At 20.9% G+C, this 15,763-nt stretch overlaps 4 protein-coding genes across 4 annotated transcripts; 3 read left to right on the forward strand and 1 right to left on the reverse strand.

Annotated features, from left to right (window-relative positions):
* Positions 1 to 1,666: 1,666 nt before the first annotated feature.
* Positions 1,667 to 2,512, forward strand: SRAE_1000260300 (Trypsin Inhibitor-like, cysteine rich domain-containing protein; the record flags this gene model as incomplete). Its single annotated transcript, XM_024649700.1, has 1 exon — positions 1,667 to 2,512. The coding sequence occupies one exon, from the start codon at positions 1,667 to 1,669 to the stop codon at positions 2,510 to 2,512; it is 846 nt and encodes a 281-aa protein (XP_024503550.1).
* A 5,717-nt stretch (positions 2,513 to 8,229) lies between these two features.
* On the reverse strand, positions 8,230 to 9,622 carry SRAE_1000260400 (26S proteasome non-ATPase regulatory subunit 11; the record flags this gene model as incomplete). Its single annotated transcript, XM_024649701.1, has 2 exons — positions 8,230 to 9,467; positions 9,523 to 9,622. 2 exons carry the CDS (start codon positions 9,620 to 9,622, stop codon positions 8,230 to 8,232), a joined length of 1,338 nt encoding a protein of 445 aa, XP_024503551.1.
* Positions 9,623 to 10,035: 413 nt separating this feature from the next.
* SRAE_1000260500 (U3 small nucleolar RNA-associated protein 6 homolog) lies at positions 10,036 to 11,890 on the forward strand (the record flags this gene model as incomplete). Its single annotated transcript, XM_024649702.1, has 3 exons — positions 10,036 to 10,176; positions 10,225 to 10,488; positions 10,538 to 11,890. The coding sequence occupies 3 exons, from the start codon at positions 10,036 to 10,038 to the stop codon at positions 11,888 to 11,890; spliced, it is 1,758 nt and encodes a 585-aa protein (XP_024503552.1).
* A 1,298-nt stretch (positions 11,891 to 13,188) lies between these two features.
* Positions 13,189 to 15,242, forward strand: SRAE_1000260600 (Heat shock cognate 71 kDa protein; the record flags this gene model as incomplete). Its single annotated transcript, XM_024649703.1, has 2 exons — positions 13,189 to 13,201; positions 13,246 to 15,242. The coding sequence occupies 2 exons, from the start codon at positions 13,189 to 13,191 to the stop codon at positions 15,240 to 15,242; spliced, it is 2,010 nt and encodes a 669-aa protein (XP_024503553.1).
* Positions 15,243 to 15,763: the final 521 nt, after the last annotated feature.

Below are 15,763 nucleotides of genomic sequence, written 5' to 3' on the forward strand. Positions count from 1 at the left end.
TCTATATATTATATAATTAGTAATATATTTTTAAAATTTTTTAAATATTAACTATAATGTTTAAGCTTTATTAGTTAATTAGATTTTTATTATTTTATTTTTATGTCAAACAAAACAAAAAAAAATATAGAAAATAAATGGAAATACTATAAAAATTCATTTTAAATTAATTTTATTTGGTAAAATAAATTTACATTCATTAAGTGATAAAGTTCAGGATAATCGACATCTTAGTACTACAAATCACGATTTATTTATTTGTACTTTTATGAATCATTATATATTAATTAAAAAGTTATATTAATTTTTTAAAATTAATTATTATTAATGATAAAAAAATTTATATTTAAGTAGAAGATGTTAATAAAATGATTTAAAAAAAAGTGTTAAATGCTTTTATATATTTTTTATTTACTTTATAAATAACAATAAATGAGTTACTTTTTTTTGTTCATTTATAATACAATAGTATTTGTATTAAACACATTTTTGTAAAAAAAATACAAATATTTGTCATGAAAACTACTTTACCATATTTAAAGTTTGGTTATAAAGGTATAATATATTAAAAAAAATTATTTAGAATCATTATTATAAATTATCATTTAAAACTATAGAATCTAAAACTTAAAATATTTTCAAAATTATTTTTTCTACCATTATTAAAATGATTAATTAAAAAAATGAAAAACTACATTATACATAAAGTTTTTTTATTATTATTTTAATATAAATAATAAGTTTTTAAAAGTTTATTTCTACATAATTTTTGAATTTTAAATTTAATTATATCAATATTATATATATATTAATTTTTCCTATCTATACGTTACATAAAAAAGTAACAAAATTGATAACCTTTGTTAAACCAATAATTATCAGCAAAAAAAAAATAAATAAAGAAATAATATTAATATATCTTTATAAAAAAAATTTAATTAATATAATAAAATTTTCACATTTTATATTACTTTTTTTTACTATTTATATCTGTACTTAAATATTTTTAAAGTTCAATAATATTTTTACATGGATAACACTTTTGTTTGCCAATCTTTTTTTTTTACCTTCATTTTGATTTAAATTATATTTAACAATATGGTAATAAAAAAAAAAAACAAATAAATTTATTTAATTTATATATATTATTTATTTTTTTAAAAAATATTCCCAATAGTTGTATTTAATGGTACTAAATTTATATGGCATTTAAAAAATTAGAAAAAAATAATTTAATTCTAATTTTTTTAAAAATATTTTATCAACTAAATATATAATATATATTATAGTAAAATAATAAAATTGTTAATTGAAAATTTTAGATTTATTATTATCATTATCAAAGTATGTAAATATTATAGATATAAATTATTTGACACTATTTTTAACAAATTTTTATCTTTATTAAGGATGTTTGATCATATTTAACTGTCCTTTAAATATTTAAAAAATTTTTTAATTTTATTAATATAAAATAAATATAAATGATTTTTATATTTTAATGGATAATAAAAATTATTAAAACCAGTGTATATTATTAATGTTTTATTTTAAATACACTAAGATGTATTTATTTCTTACATCTTTATTATTTTTTAATTTAAATTTTATCAATGGTCATTTTAAAAAAATTTGTACAGAATGTGGAAGAAATTTATCATTTTCTATGAATTGTGTATCACCATGTCCACCTAGATGTTCAGAAAGTATAGGTACCACTTGTTTTACAAAATGTACACATGGAGGTTGTGAATGTAGACATCCATTTGCTTTAGATGATAACAATAATTGTATATTAAGAAGAGATTGCCCTACAAAAACTATTACTACTATTATTCCTAGACCAACACCTACAAAAAAACCAACGTGTAGTGGTAATTTGGTGTACTCTAAATGTAGGCAACGATGTGAAACTAAATGTAGTGATAAATCTCAAAGAAAATGTGGTGTTAATTGTAAATCACCTGGATGTGAATGTAAATATCCATTTGTCCGTGATAGTAAAAACAATTGTATTCATAAATCAAAATGTCCATCAAAACCAAAGCCAAAACCAACTACAACAACATCAACAACAACAACAACGGTAACTACTACTACTACTACTACTGAAATGACAACCCCAAAACCAACTACAAAGCCAACTAAAAAACCAACTACAAAAAGAACAACTACAAAAAAACCAACAACTAAAAAACCTACAACTAAAAAACCAACAACTACAAAAAAAACAACAACTAAAAAACCAACAACTACAACAAAAACAACAACAAAAAAACCATCAGGTAAACAATGTCCCACAAATATGGAATACTCAGAATGCCCCTCAAAATGTGTAAGAAAATGTTTATGTGAAGAAGATAGATGTAATTGTAAAAAATCAGGTTGTGGTAAAGCTGGATGTATATGTAAAAAAGGTTATATTTTATATCTTGGTAAATGTATAACTGAAGAAAAATGCAAAACATTGGAAGAAAATTTTGACATTTATTCAAATGATCTTTTTTATTAATGATGAAAAATAAATTAATTTATATTTGATAGATGAATGAAAAAAACCTTTTTTATAAAAATTAATGAATGTTTTTTTTTTTTAAATAATGATTCAATATTAAAATACATGATGTTATAACTATTAAAAATGATTAAATATAGAATTAAAATAATGTTTATTTTTTATTATGTACAAATATATTATTGAGTTAGAAAAAATAATTATTTTTTAATTTATCTAATTATTAATTTGTAAGCATATTAAATAGTTTTGAAAATTTTTACTTAAAAAAAAGTTCATTTTTGATGATTTTAATTTATATAAATATCATAAATTAAAAAGTAATTTAGTAATTATTATTAAAATTTTTAATCAGAAGTTTTTAGCATGATGAAAAATTTAAATATTAATGTATACAAATAGAAAATGATAGAGTATAGAAAAAACTAAAATAGAATATGTTATTAGAAAATATTCTTTATTTTTCTGACGATATTAAATTTTAAAATTATATATTCATAAGGATAACATACATTTTTGATTCTAAAAGTTATTAAAATTAATTAACAAATGACAGGATAACTAATGAGAAAATTTGTATTTTTGTTGATTTCTTAAAGTTTAAAATTTTTTGTTTGACAGCTGTTATAATAATAAAAATTTTTCATTTATTTCTTCATACATGCCTCTGTTATCATTTTATAAACTTTAAATAAGTTTGTTTTGTCTAATTATATTGACAAATATCTTTTTCCACAGTTATTTTTTTTTCCCTGGTTAATAAAATGAATACTTAGATAAATAAAATTGCACAAATAAATGGTATTTTGATGAGAAGATTTTTTTTTATCCAAAATAAACAAAAATCTAATTTAAAGAAATCCACTTTTGATAATAATAATATTATTATATTACTTTTGAAAAATGTTGGTAAAGTAATTAAAAAAATATCATAATATTAAAAATATATTTAGAAGACATTAAAATATAATATGAAAATATTTTTACTTCTATAATATAATACTTTACAAAGTACAGATGAAGGATAATTTTTTTAAACTTTTTCAGATTCGATTTTGTTGCTATTTAAAAGTTACCTCTATTAACATTAATAAAAAAAAATATAACCTTATATCAATTGTAATTAAAACTGTTATTTAAAAAAAATATAATTTTAGAAAATACTTATATTTTTGATATCTATTTATTTGTAATATTATGGTAATAACTTATAGTAACAATACATGACATCACGATTAATTTGTAGAAAGAAAAATAAGTAATTCTAAACTTTGTTATTTGACTTTTTAGATTTTTAACGTTTGTTCTTTTTTCTTGATTACCAATTCTTTGCTCATTAAACATTTTAAATGTATTTTATGTTTTATAAATAGAAGTGTTTTTATAATTTACATTATGAGGTAATAAAAGATTTTCTTCTATGTTTTTAAAACCATTTATAAAATGCTTTAATTTTTGAAACATCTATCTTGTACGTAATTTATTTTTTAAAAAACATTTAATTACATTAAAATGACAAAAAAAAAAGTACATTTAGTAATAATTTAGTATTCATTTAAATTAAAAGATATCATTTGTTTTATAAAGTTTTCTAATTATAATATATTTTTATGATAAGTTCTGGTAATCAGGTTAACTAAGAAAAGATTAACATTATAATTTTTAATGTAACATTAAATAAATTATTTATCTTTAAGTTTAATAATAACTCAAATAAAGTTGTGACATATTTTATTTTAAAAAGAAAGCTTTTTTTTTAAGAATTGATGGTTTGATTATTCTTATCAATATGTACCTTCTTAATATTTTGTTATTTAAAATCATCCTCTTTAAAAAAAAAAGTTGTACATAATTAAAAATGTAAAATTTAGAAATACTACATATTTAATTTTTGGTCAAATTTAACGTCACAATAAAATTTTTATTAAAAATAAACTGAGCACAATTCTTTAAAATGGGCAATTAAACAGATAGATACAATACTACTTTAATTAATTTAAAATTAAAGGTATTTGAAAAATGATTATTTTATTTATATATATATATATATATATATAATTTAGTTGTATTTATATTCCTGAACTTTACTTTCATTAAAACATCGTTTTGAACCACCAAATAACTTATTTCATTTTTAAATATTTAGATTTGAATAACTTTTTTAATAAAACTACTACATAACATTCTAAGTTAAAGATCAATGTTTGATTTTTTAAAAATTATTTAGTTTTAAGTAAATGACATTATCCAAAACATTTTATTGTTTGAATCTTCATTTTTTTCAATAAAAATTAATTCAAATATAAATTTGATATTCTGAGAAGAAGAAGATAATCTAGAAACAAGAAGATACTTGGAAAAAGTTTTATATATACTTTTTCAATAAAAATGAAAAATTTTTTTATAAATCATACTAAAGAAAGAAAATATTATTATTAAATATGTTTATAGAAATTTTTAAGTATTCTTTATTGGTATATATATGTTCATGGTTACATATTGTTTTCTGGATAATAAAAGATTTGTTCATGCACATTAAAAAGAAAAAAAATTAATTTTTTTTTGAAATTTTAACACTAAAAATGAAATATAGTTATGTGACTATTTCGTGTTGTTGAATTTTTTTTTTTTTTTCTGTTTTATATGGAATATGATAATTTTTTTATAAAAAACTTTTTATATACATATATGTATCAATTAACATAATATGTAACTGTTACTAAAAAAAAATTTTTTAAACTTTCCATAAAGTTTATTTATTACACCGTAATAATAGTTTATTTTCCAACATTTATATAAAATATATTTATTACATTGTTATGTAAACTTGAACTATTTTGTTTCAAATTTATTATTTTAATGTTAATTATTACCTTTAAACTTAAAAGATAATATAATTATAACTAAAAAATACATAAATATATTTAATTAAAACAAGATATATCTAATTAAAAGTTTCATAATAAAAATTCTTTATATAATTTTATTTCTTGATAAAAATTCTTTTATATAATAAACCTAATAAAAAAAAATTTAATCTTCAATAAAAATTTAATTTGTATCATAATAAAATAAAAGTACAATAATTAAATTATCACGTATTACATTTTTACATGACAAAAAAAAATATATATATCATTAAATTATACTAAACGGCATAAATATTTTATTATTTATTAAAAATGTTAAAAATAAAAAATGACTTCTATAATATTTTTTTTATATATATAAAATAATTATATTTGTAAAGAAACAAGATGTTTTTAACTTCTATTTTTAACAAAAAAAATTTTTTTATATATTTAAAATGTATGCTATTATTATTTTATACTAAATTATTCAAAGAAAATTAATTTTTAAAAATCTGTAGATATATTTTATTTAAATATCATACTTTTGTTTTATATTTCCATTTTTTTTTTTTTTCAATACTGCAATCTGAAATGGCAAACTAAGTAAATGTTTGCTGATGTATTCATGATAACTAATAAAGTGTTTCAACTTTTAAAATAAAAATAAATAGCAGATATGTAAAACTAAGTTATTGAAAAAAAAAATTATATTAATTCTATAACGATTAAAAATTACTTTTAATATATTTTTAAAAATAAAATGCATATAATTTAACTTAATAATATAATAAAATATATAATCCTTTTTCCTTATAAAGTATATTATTTCTAAAAAATAAATTATTTCTTTTATTTTATCTTTCTTGGAAGAAATATATATATAATAAATTAAACAAATAAATATCAGGGGAAATTAAAAGATTAAAAAGATATACATATCTTTATACATGTACTTTCATTTCTACAAATATTATGAATAATATATAATTTTTAACAATATTTGTCAAATTGTTAAAAAAATATATATAATATTATGAAAGTTATTTTAATATGAAATCATATTTAAATATATTTCTTTTAATAATTAAAAAAAAATGAAATAATAATAAATTGTATAACAAATTATCAAATTAACTGTGTTTAAAAAAAATTTTTTTACTCATCAAAACAAACTTAAATAATGAGATAATTATTTTAGAAATTCATTTAAATAATTTAAAGTTTTATTTTATGTTTTAAAAATTGAATTTTAGATAATGTTTGCTGTTGTAAATATTTTTACAACTGATTATTTATACAAATTGCAATTAATATTTTCTCATACATCATCATATGGTAGATGTTTCAAGATAAATGTAACTGAAAATAATACAATAATTAATATTTTAGATAGTAAATAACTATACATATGAAAATTAATGACAATACAGAATACAAATATACTATCATTATAAATATAAAAAAAAATAGTAATAATAACAAAAATTAGACAATTAATATTAAATAGTATAAATTTAATAAAATATCAAAAAAAAAATTTCTTACCATCAAAGATTATTTTTGTCATAAAATTAGCTATATATTTCTTTTTGTTTAATATTAAATATTATAAGACCCTCTTAATACTATCCATTCTTTCTTAAGTTTCAAATAAATAAAAGATTTTTTATATTGAATTTCAAATATTAAATGTTATAAAAAACAAATTTTTTTTTTCTCACAAAATAGAATTAGATTTCATAGTTTTCTAAAATAAAAATATTTAATTTATAAAAAAAAAAATATACATTATTCTACCTTTTTATTTATATACATATATATATATAAAAGAAAAAATATAATTTTCAAACTTACGTTTATAAAACAACTATTATTATGAAAAACAAGAATAAATACAAAATTTTTTTTAATAAAACTAGGAATTATAACATTTTATTTAAAGAAATAAATAATTGTTTTATGTGAAACATGAGATATCTCTAGATGTATTTAATATAAAAAAAAACATCTAGAATTATTTTAAGAAATATAAAGGAGTACATAGAAAGTTTAAAAGAAAAATAAAACAAGATTATGATCGTTGAACCTCAAAATTTAAATTAAATAAAAACATATGGAAATATATTTTTAAAATTAGAATTTTAAAAATTTACTATAAAGTTACTTATTAAGTTATTTCAAGAAATATTAATTTTACTCTTTTTTTTTATAAATTGTTCTTTGTTACTTCATAATATTTTTATCATACTCTTTTTTAAACTTTATTTTTAATATTCTTTAATGTAGGTTATTATAATCTAAAATGTATACATCGTATTATCTATTTTGCAGACATATAAATTATTTTATTTTTGTAAAACACACGATAATAGTTTAATAAGAAATAAAAAATAATTTAAGCTCATGAATAATATCTTATTGTATAAAAAATATAATTTCAATTTTTTTTTTCTATAGTAATAGAATATTTTCTATATATTACATTTGTAAATATTTATAAATTTAAAAAAAAAAAAAATAGACAAACTGTAGTATAGAATTATTTTAACTTTTGATGTAAAATAAAACAATATTTTAGGACAAAATTTGTTAGTTTTTAAAAATATTTAGTAAATTTAATGTGCAATATTTATTATTTAAAAAAAAAATAATTTAATTTTACTTGACTATATTAAATATAACTAATAATTAATTAAATGTGAAAAATTAACTTTTTTTTTCTAATAAATATATTTGTAGTAAGATTACGTATATCATTTGAACATCTCTAATAATTATAATATGTTTTTTTTTTCTTTTCTTATTTTAAAAGGTTAATTAAACTTTATTTTTACTTTATTTTTAATACATACCTCAAGTACATTATCTTATTTTTTTCTTTATTACTTTTGGTAATGTCTTTTTTTTAATTTTAAATCTATCCATTGAAGATATATGTACCTGAGAAATAGTAGTTATTAAATCAACTTTTTTTATAAGTGTATGAGATAAATCTAGTATTTCTGTATCTTTTTCATATTTTGTTGTAGGAATTATTTCTAAAGAACGGTTGTCATGATTTATTTTACCCTCAATTTGTCCATCAATTATCATTGTACATAATCTTTGCTCAATTTTATTTGAAGCCAAACCAATTTTTGTGGCAATGAAGTCAATCTCTACAAATGAGTATGGTTTAATAATTCTTAAAATATCTTGATCGAACATAAAATTGTATAAATGTTTTAATGAACTTTTCATAACAACATCATCTTGAAAGGAGGGATAATTTTTAGCAGCTGTATCAAATAATTTAACACATTTTTTTGCTACTGCGTTTGCCATTTGTTCCATACAATAAAGCTCCTCCCCATAATATTTAATTCCAAATTTAGATGATATAAAATTTTTTACCTCATCAGGTTTATTTATCATTAATTTTGTCAAACATAAATATTGAATAGCTTGTATTGCTTCTTTTTTTTTATTGTTACCATCATAACTTTCTAGAGCTTCATAAAAATATGAAAATGCTGTATGATACTCTTTTTCAATAAGAAATATAGCTCCACTATGCATATCTAATTTTGACTGTATAACAGGTTCTAAGTTACTAGCGTTTGATAAAGTTTTAGCATTCATTAAAGCAGCTTTAGCTTTCATATAATTTTTTAAGCAATAATATGCAATACTTTCTTCAAGGTAAATTTCAATTAAAATATCATTTACTGACATAATTTTAAGCGTATGAATAATTCTTTTAGCACTCCTAACAACATTTCTATACATTTTATTATTGTTACAATGTTTTAAATATTTTAATAATAAATTGTAACCAAGATAGTGACGATTAATGTCAAATACAACAATTATTAATGTCTGAAGAACATTTGCTCTTTTTAAATAATTACTTTTTGAGGAAGATACAACATCAGCTATTTTTGTTAAAAATTTTTCCAATCTTCTTGATGATAAAATTCTTAAAACTGGTTTTAGTTCTTGTAATATTTCTCCTAATTTACTAAAATCATTAGGAGTAACAACATTCGTACATAAATTTAATAATTGTAATTCTAGCTCATTAAATAATTGCTCATTAGTTTCTTTTTTTAAATTATGTACTAAAAAAATATTTTATTTTATATAAAATATTATTATGTAATTTAAAAAACTTACTTAAACATAATAATGTAGCTTTTCTTATACTAGAGGAATCTGATATTTGAGATTTCTTTTTTATAATTTCTGATTCGTTTTCTTTAACTATACTAGACATATTGTGTTATTTTTTTAAATGTAGAATTAAATTCTTATGTTATTTTTCTATATTTAAAAAACAACTCATTATGAATAATATTAACATATTATTAAAATTTGTTTATAATAAAAAAAATTTTTTTTTTTAAAATCATCATCGTTGAACTTTGGTGCTTTCGTTTAATTTTTGAATTACTATGATAATATATACATACTGAAAACATACATATACATATTTTGAGTTTTCTTACTTACACTTTTATTATATATCCTACTCAACAAATGTCAAAGATTATGCATTTTATAAGACTAAGTCTCATGTTTTATCTAAATTGGAGTGTAGTTTCTTTATTTATCGTTACAAGAGTCACAACATATTTCCATTAACCGGAATATTATTTTTAAAATTATCATATTTTATTATTTTTAAGAATGGCAGAAGTCGTTCAAACTCGACTTGAAGAATTGCTTCCTGTTTTTGAATTATTAAAATATTGTAAATTAGTTGAACCTGAAGAATTGGCTATACTAATTAATAGATGTAAACGTTATGAATATAGACTTCAAAAAACCGTTAGTTTTTTAATGAAATTTTATTTTTTTAATATTAAAATGATTTAGAAAAAAGAAGCTGATGATTATATTTCATACATAGAATTTCTTAATGAATTTATAACATTAATTGGACTTCGTAGAAAAGCAGCGGCTTATGAATTTAAAAAGAATGAAATTGAAGGTCAATTAATAAAGAAAATAAATTTTGTTTATAATAATTTGACTGAAAGATTTAAAGGAGATACAGAATATTTTTATAAACAAATAAGATTTTTAAAGGAGAACAAATTATTTGGAGAATTAAGCAAGACATATTCAAAATTATTAAGAGTAACTTTTTTATTTTTTTTATTTTATATAAAATTATGATTTTTTTAAGTTTCATGGTGACAATGCTAAACATCACATTGAGGCTGGTGAATGGGAATTTTATGAAAATGGGAGTGTAGTAAATGGAAGAAATATTTTTCAAATTGCAGCAAGAAAGTTTCCAAAAAATATTGATATGTGGGAAGCATTTTTTAAATTAGAAGTTGAATACGTCAAAAACATTATAAAAAGGAAGGAATTTTTATTAAAGAAGGATAAGAATGATGAAAGTATTTCCACAGAACAGATTATGGAAGCTGAAAGAGCAACTGATGAGGTACTTCAATTTAAACTAGCAGAGATTGTTGTTGAAGAAGGGATAAACAATTTAGAGGAGGAATTACCCATTTCTGAATTTGTTTTCAAATGCTGGATATATTTATTTAATAAACCTGATGAAATAACAAAGCCAATACAACAATTTGTTTATAATAATTTAAAAGGAGAATACCGTGTTATTGCTGATGAAAAAATAAATAAATCTACTTCATCATTATTAGAGTTATTTGATGATGTTATTGTAAAAAATGACTCTGAAGCAATGTGTCGAATTTTTATTAAAATTGCAGACAAAGATTTTGAAAAAGGTGATGTATATGCTTTATTAAAAATTGGAGATATATTGAAATTTATGTACACTAAAGGGTATTGTAAAGCACAAGACTTTGTCAGTATTGTTGAGGTTGCTGAACACCCTCAATTACCTTTAGAGTTTGAATGGACAAATACTTTAGTTAAAGATACAATAAGACATGTTCAAAATTCAAAATTAGTTTGGAAGAAATTTTTAGAAGTTATAGTCAATGAAATGGGTGATAAAGACATTGCCCAGCTGAATGACGAAATTATACAATATTTTCAAAAAATGGATCTATTTGATTTTGAAGATATATGTCGTGTCTACTATGATTTTCTTATGAAAATCTGCAAAGAAAACTTTGATCAACAACTTATTAATTTTTCAAAAAAACTTAACTCAAAATTAAGCGGCTATTTTAAATACTTTTATATTGAATCTTTAGTTGAAGTCAAACCACTCTCTGAACTTGAATGTATCATTATTGAAATGATCAACGCAAAACCAAATTCACCAGAATTTTATGTTAAAATTGCTGATTCAATTTTTACATCTTATGGAAAAGAATCAATTTCTTTACTGGAAAAAATTTATACCAATGGTATATTAGAACATGGAAAAATATCAGATGATTTGTGGATTGGTTACTTACGTTATTGTTATGAATACAAACCACAAGATGTTGCTACAATATATAATCGTGCTGTTGCGTCTCTTGAATCATGTTTCATGCCTGTGTTTACAAGCAAATGGACAAAGTTACAACAGGTTTATATGTCTGCTTAAGTATCTGTTATTTTAATACATTTTATACTTTAATTATGTTTTTTTTACTTTTTGTAATAAGTGAGAAATTATTATTTGATCCTATGAAATAAAATTTTTTAATTTAAAATATATTTACAAATTTTGTACTGTTTAAAATATATAACTTTTTTATAAAATGTCAAAAATTTTATTGTAATAACATAATACTAGATTTTTAGTAATATTAATTTTCTTTTTATTGAGATATGTTATGATAATAATAAGTGATTAAATATTTTAAATATTTATAATCTTGAATAATGTATTACATAGATGATTACGTAAGCACTTTAACCATAAAAATGTTATTGAAAGTTAAGAATTTGTTAAGTATCTTAATTTATTTCAAAAAAATATATTACTATACTAAAAATATCTACATATTTTATCATTTATTTTCCAGCTATTAAAGATAAATTTATGAAAGTTTACTATCCATAAATGAAATTTAAAAAAATGTACTTTTATTTACTTTTTTCATATTTAAATTTTTTTAATATCATTTATCATATTAAGAATAATTAATCTAATAATATAATAAAATTTCAAATTTCAAAAATTGTTTATTTAAATTTTATAGTTGAATTGTAATAAATAAACTTTTATATATGAAATATCATAATAAATATTTATTTTTTTTTCAAATAATTAAAACATATTTAATAATAGTGTAAAATTTTCTAAAAACTTCATAAACTCTTACATGTCATTTGGTATCATTTTAAGAAATATAAATTATATTAAATTTGCACTTTTTTAATACTTTAAATCTATTATTCTTACTAAAATAATTATTTGCTGTAAAATGAATTGCCTTAGGTAATATTTTGAAAAATACCATGCATCAAAATATGTTTTGTATTAATTTAAAAAATTATTTTATCAATGTACTTTTATTTTTAATAATAAGAATATAATTCTACGAAGTTTTTTATAAACTATTTTTCTATTGATAAATTGATTATTTAATACATATTAGGAAAGTAATTTATTACTTCAAAATGTATTGTCTTTTAATTTTATAATTTATGCATAAAATAAATAAAAAATTTCCTACCGAAACCCTTTAGATAATGACACGTTATCATAATGGCCAGAGTGCTTTATGTGCTGACACGTATATGTTGGAACCACGCCTCTGTCTATACATTAGGTCGAATTTACATATTTAATCATGACGTGGCATTATTGAGCTTTACAACGACACATGTATAATTATACATCTTGGGTTGTATATAAGATTGGACTGTTGTTTTGGTAGTCATATTCTAATAAAAATGTTTTTTCGAAGTATTAATCCTAAGAATTTATTTATTAATTTTTTTGTTTTTTAGTAACGACAATGAAGCTCAAGTCTTCTATTACTACTGGATTACTTTGTCTTTTAGCTATAGGATCTGTCATTGCTGAAGAAGAGGCAAATGATAAGAAATATGGAACTATTATTGGTATTGATTTAGGTACTACTTACTCTTGTGTTGGTGTTTATAAAAATGGACGTGTTGAAATTATTGCCAATGACCAAGGTAATCGTATCACACCATCATATGTTGCTTTTGCTCAAGATAGTGGTGAACGTCTTATTGGAGATGCTGCTAAAAATCAACTTACTTCAAATCCATCTAATACAGTTTTTGATGCTAAACGTTTGATTGGAAGAGATTTTACTGATAAATCTGTTCAAGCTGACATGAAATTATGGCCATTCAAATTAGAAAATAAGAATAATAAACCACATGTTGCTGTTACAGTTAAGGATGAAAAGAAAACATTTACTCCTGAAGAAATTTCTGCTATGGTATTGACTAAGATGAAAGATATTGCTGAAACATATCTTGGAAAAGAAGTTAAGAATGCTGTCATTACTGTACCAGCCTATTTCAATGATGCTCAAAGACAAGCTACTAAAGATGCTGGAACTATTGCTGGATTAAATGTTGTTAGAATTATTAATGAACCAACTGCTGCAGCAATTGCATATGGAATGGACAAAAAAGAAGGTGAAAAAAATATTCTTGTTTTCGATCTTGGTGGTGGTACTTTTGATGTATCACTTCTTACTATTGACAACGGAGTTTTTGAAGTATTAGCAACTAATGGAGATACCCATTTAGGTGGAGAAGACTTTGATCAAAGAGTTATGGAATATTTTATTAAATTATACAAAAAGAAAACTGGAAAAGATATTAGATCTGACAACAGAGCTGTTCAAAAGCTTCGTAGAGAAGTTGAGAAAGCTAAAAGAACTCTTTCTAATACTCACCAAGTTACTGTCGAAGTTGAATCTCTCTTTGATGGAGCTGATTTCTCCGAAACTCTTACTCGTTCCAAATTTGAAGAACTTAATATGGATCTCTTCCGTGCTACTATGAAGCCAGTTCAAAAGGTTCTCGATGATGCTGGTTTAAAGAAAGATGATGTTCATGAAATTGTTCTTGTTGGTGGTTCAACACGTATACCAAAAGTTCAACAACTTATCAAAGAATTCTTTAATGGAAAAGAACCATCAAGAGGTATCAATCCAGATGAGGCTGTTGCTTATGGAGCTGCTGTTCAAGGTGGTGTCATTTCTGGTGAAGATAAAAATTCTGGAATTGTTCTTCTTGATGTTAATCCACTTACTCTTGGAATTGAAACCGTTGGAGGAGTTATGAGCAAAATTATCCCAAGAAATACTGTTATCCCAACCAAAAAATCTCAAGTTTTCTCTACTGCTGCTGATAATCAACCAGCTGTTACTATTAATGTTTATGAAGGTGAACGTCCAATGACTAAAGATAACCATAATCTTGGAAAGTTTGATTTAACCGGTATTGCCCCAGCTCCACGTGGAGTTCCCCAAATTGAAGTCACATTTGAAATTGATGTTAATGGTATTCTTCATGTATCTGCAGAGGATAAGGGAACAGGATCTAAGAATAAAATTACTATTACTAATGACCAAAATAGACTTTCCCCAGAAGATATTGAACGTATGATTAATGATGCTGAGAAATTCGCCGATGATGATAAGAAGTTGAAGGAAGCTGTTGAGGCTCGTAATGAATTAGAAGGATACGCTTATTCACTTAAAAACCAAGTAGGAGATAAAGAAAAACTTGGTGGAAAACTTTCAGATGAAGAAAAAACATCTATTGAAGAGGCTGTCAACAGAGCTATTGAATTCTTAGACAATAACAAGGAAGCTACTGTTGATGAGTTGAAACAAGCTAAGAAAGATTTAGAGGAAGTTGCCCAACCAATTGTTACTAAGATATATCAACAAGCTGGTGGTGCTGGACCAGAAGGTGCCGCTCCAGAAGGTGATGAATCTGAGAAGGATGAACTTTAAACTAGATCAATCGACGGGTTTTGATGCAATTATTTGTCTTTGTTATTTTAAATTAATAAATTTTTTTTAAATCAATTGTTACTAAAATTAATCTTTTTTTTTTTTTTTTGCTTATTATTGGAATAGTAAGATAACGCGATCGAAATAGAATTGTAAATTTACGTCACTTGTCTAATAATTATTCTCTTGTATTCATATACTGTTTCTCATCTAGAACTAAAAGGAAGATTAAATATACACTAATGACTGAACGTCCAATCATGAATATAAAATATATTAACGTTGACCTGTGTAAAATAATATCCCAACGAATTGTTTTCTCTTTAAGCGCCATTGATAGTTCAAGGAACACATGCTATGTATCATATTAGTATTTGTAACGTTTACCACTATGTGTCTAGACGGCATTGGTAGATATATATATTATTAGAAATAAATGGGATTTTTATATCACTATTTTGTCTAAACATTTTCTTTGATTTGCTTTATCATTTTATTTTTTTTTTTATGATCATGAAATT

The sequence above is a fragment of the Strongyloides ratti genome, assembly GCF_001040885.1.
Source record: "Strongyloides ratti genome assembly S_ratti_ED321, chromosome : 1".
Classification (NCBI taxonomy): domain Eukaryota; kingdom Metazoa; phylum Nematoda; class Chromadorea; order Rhabditida; family Strongyloididae; genus Strongyloides; species Strongyloides ratti.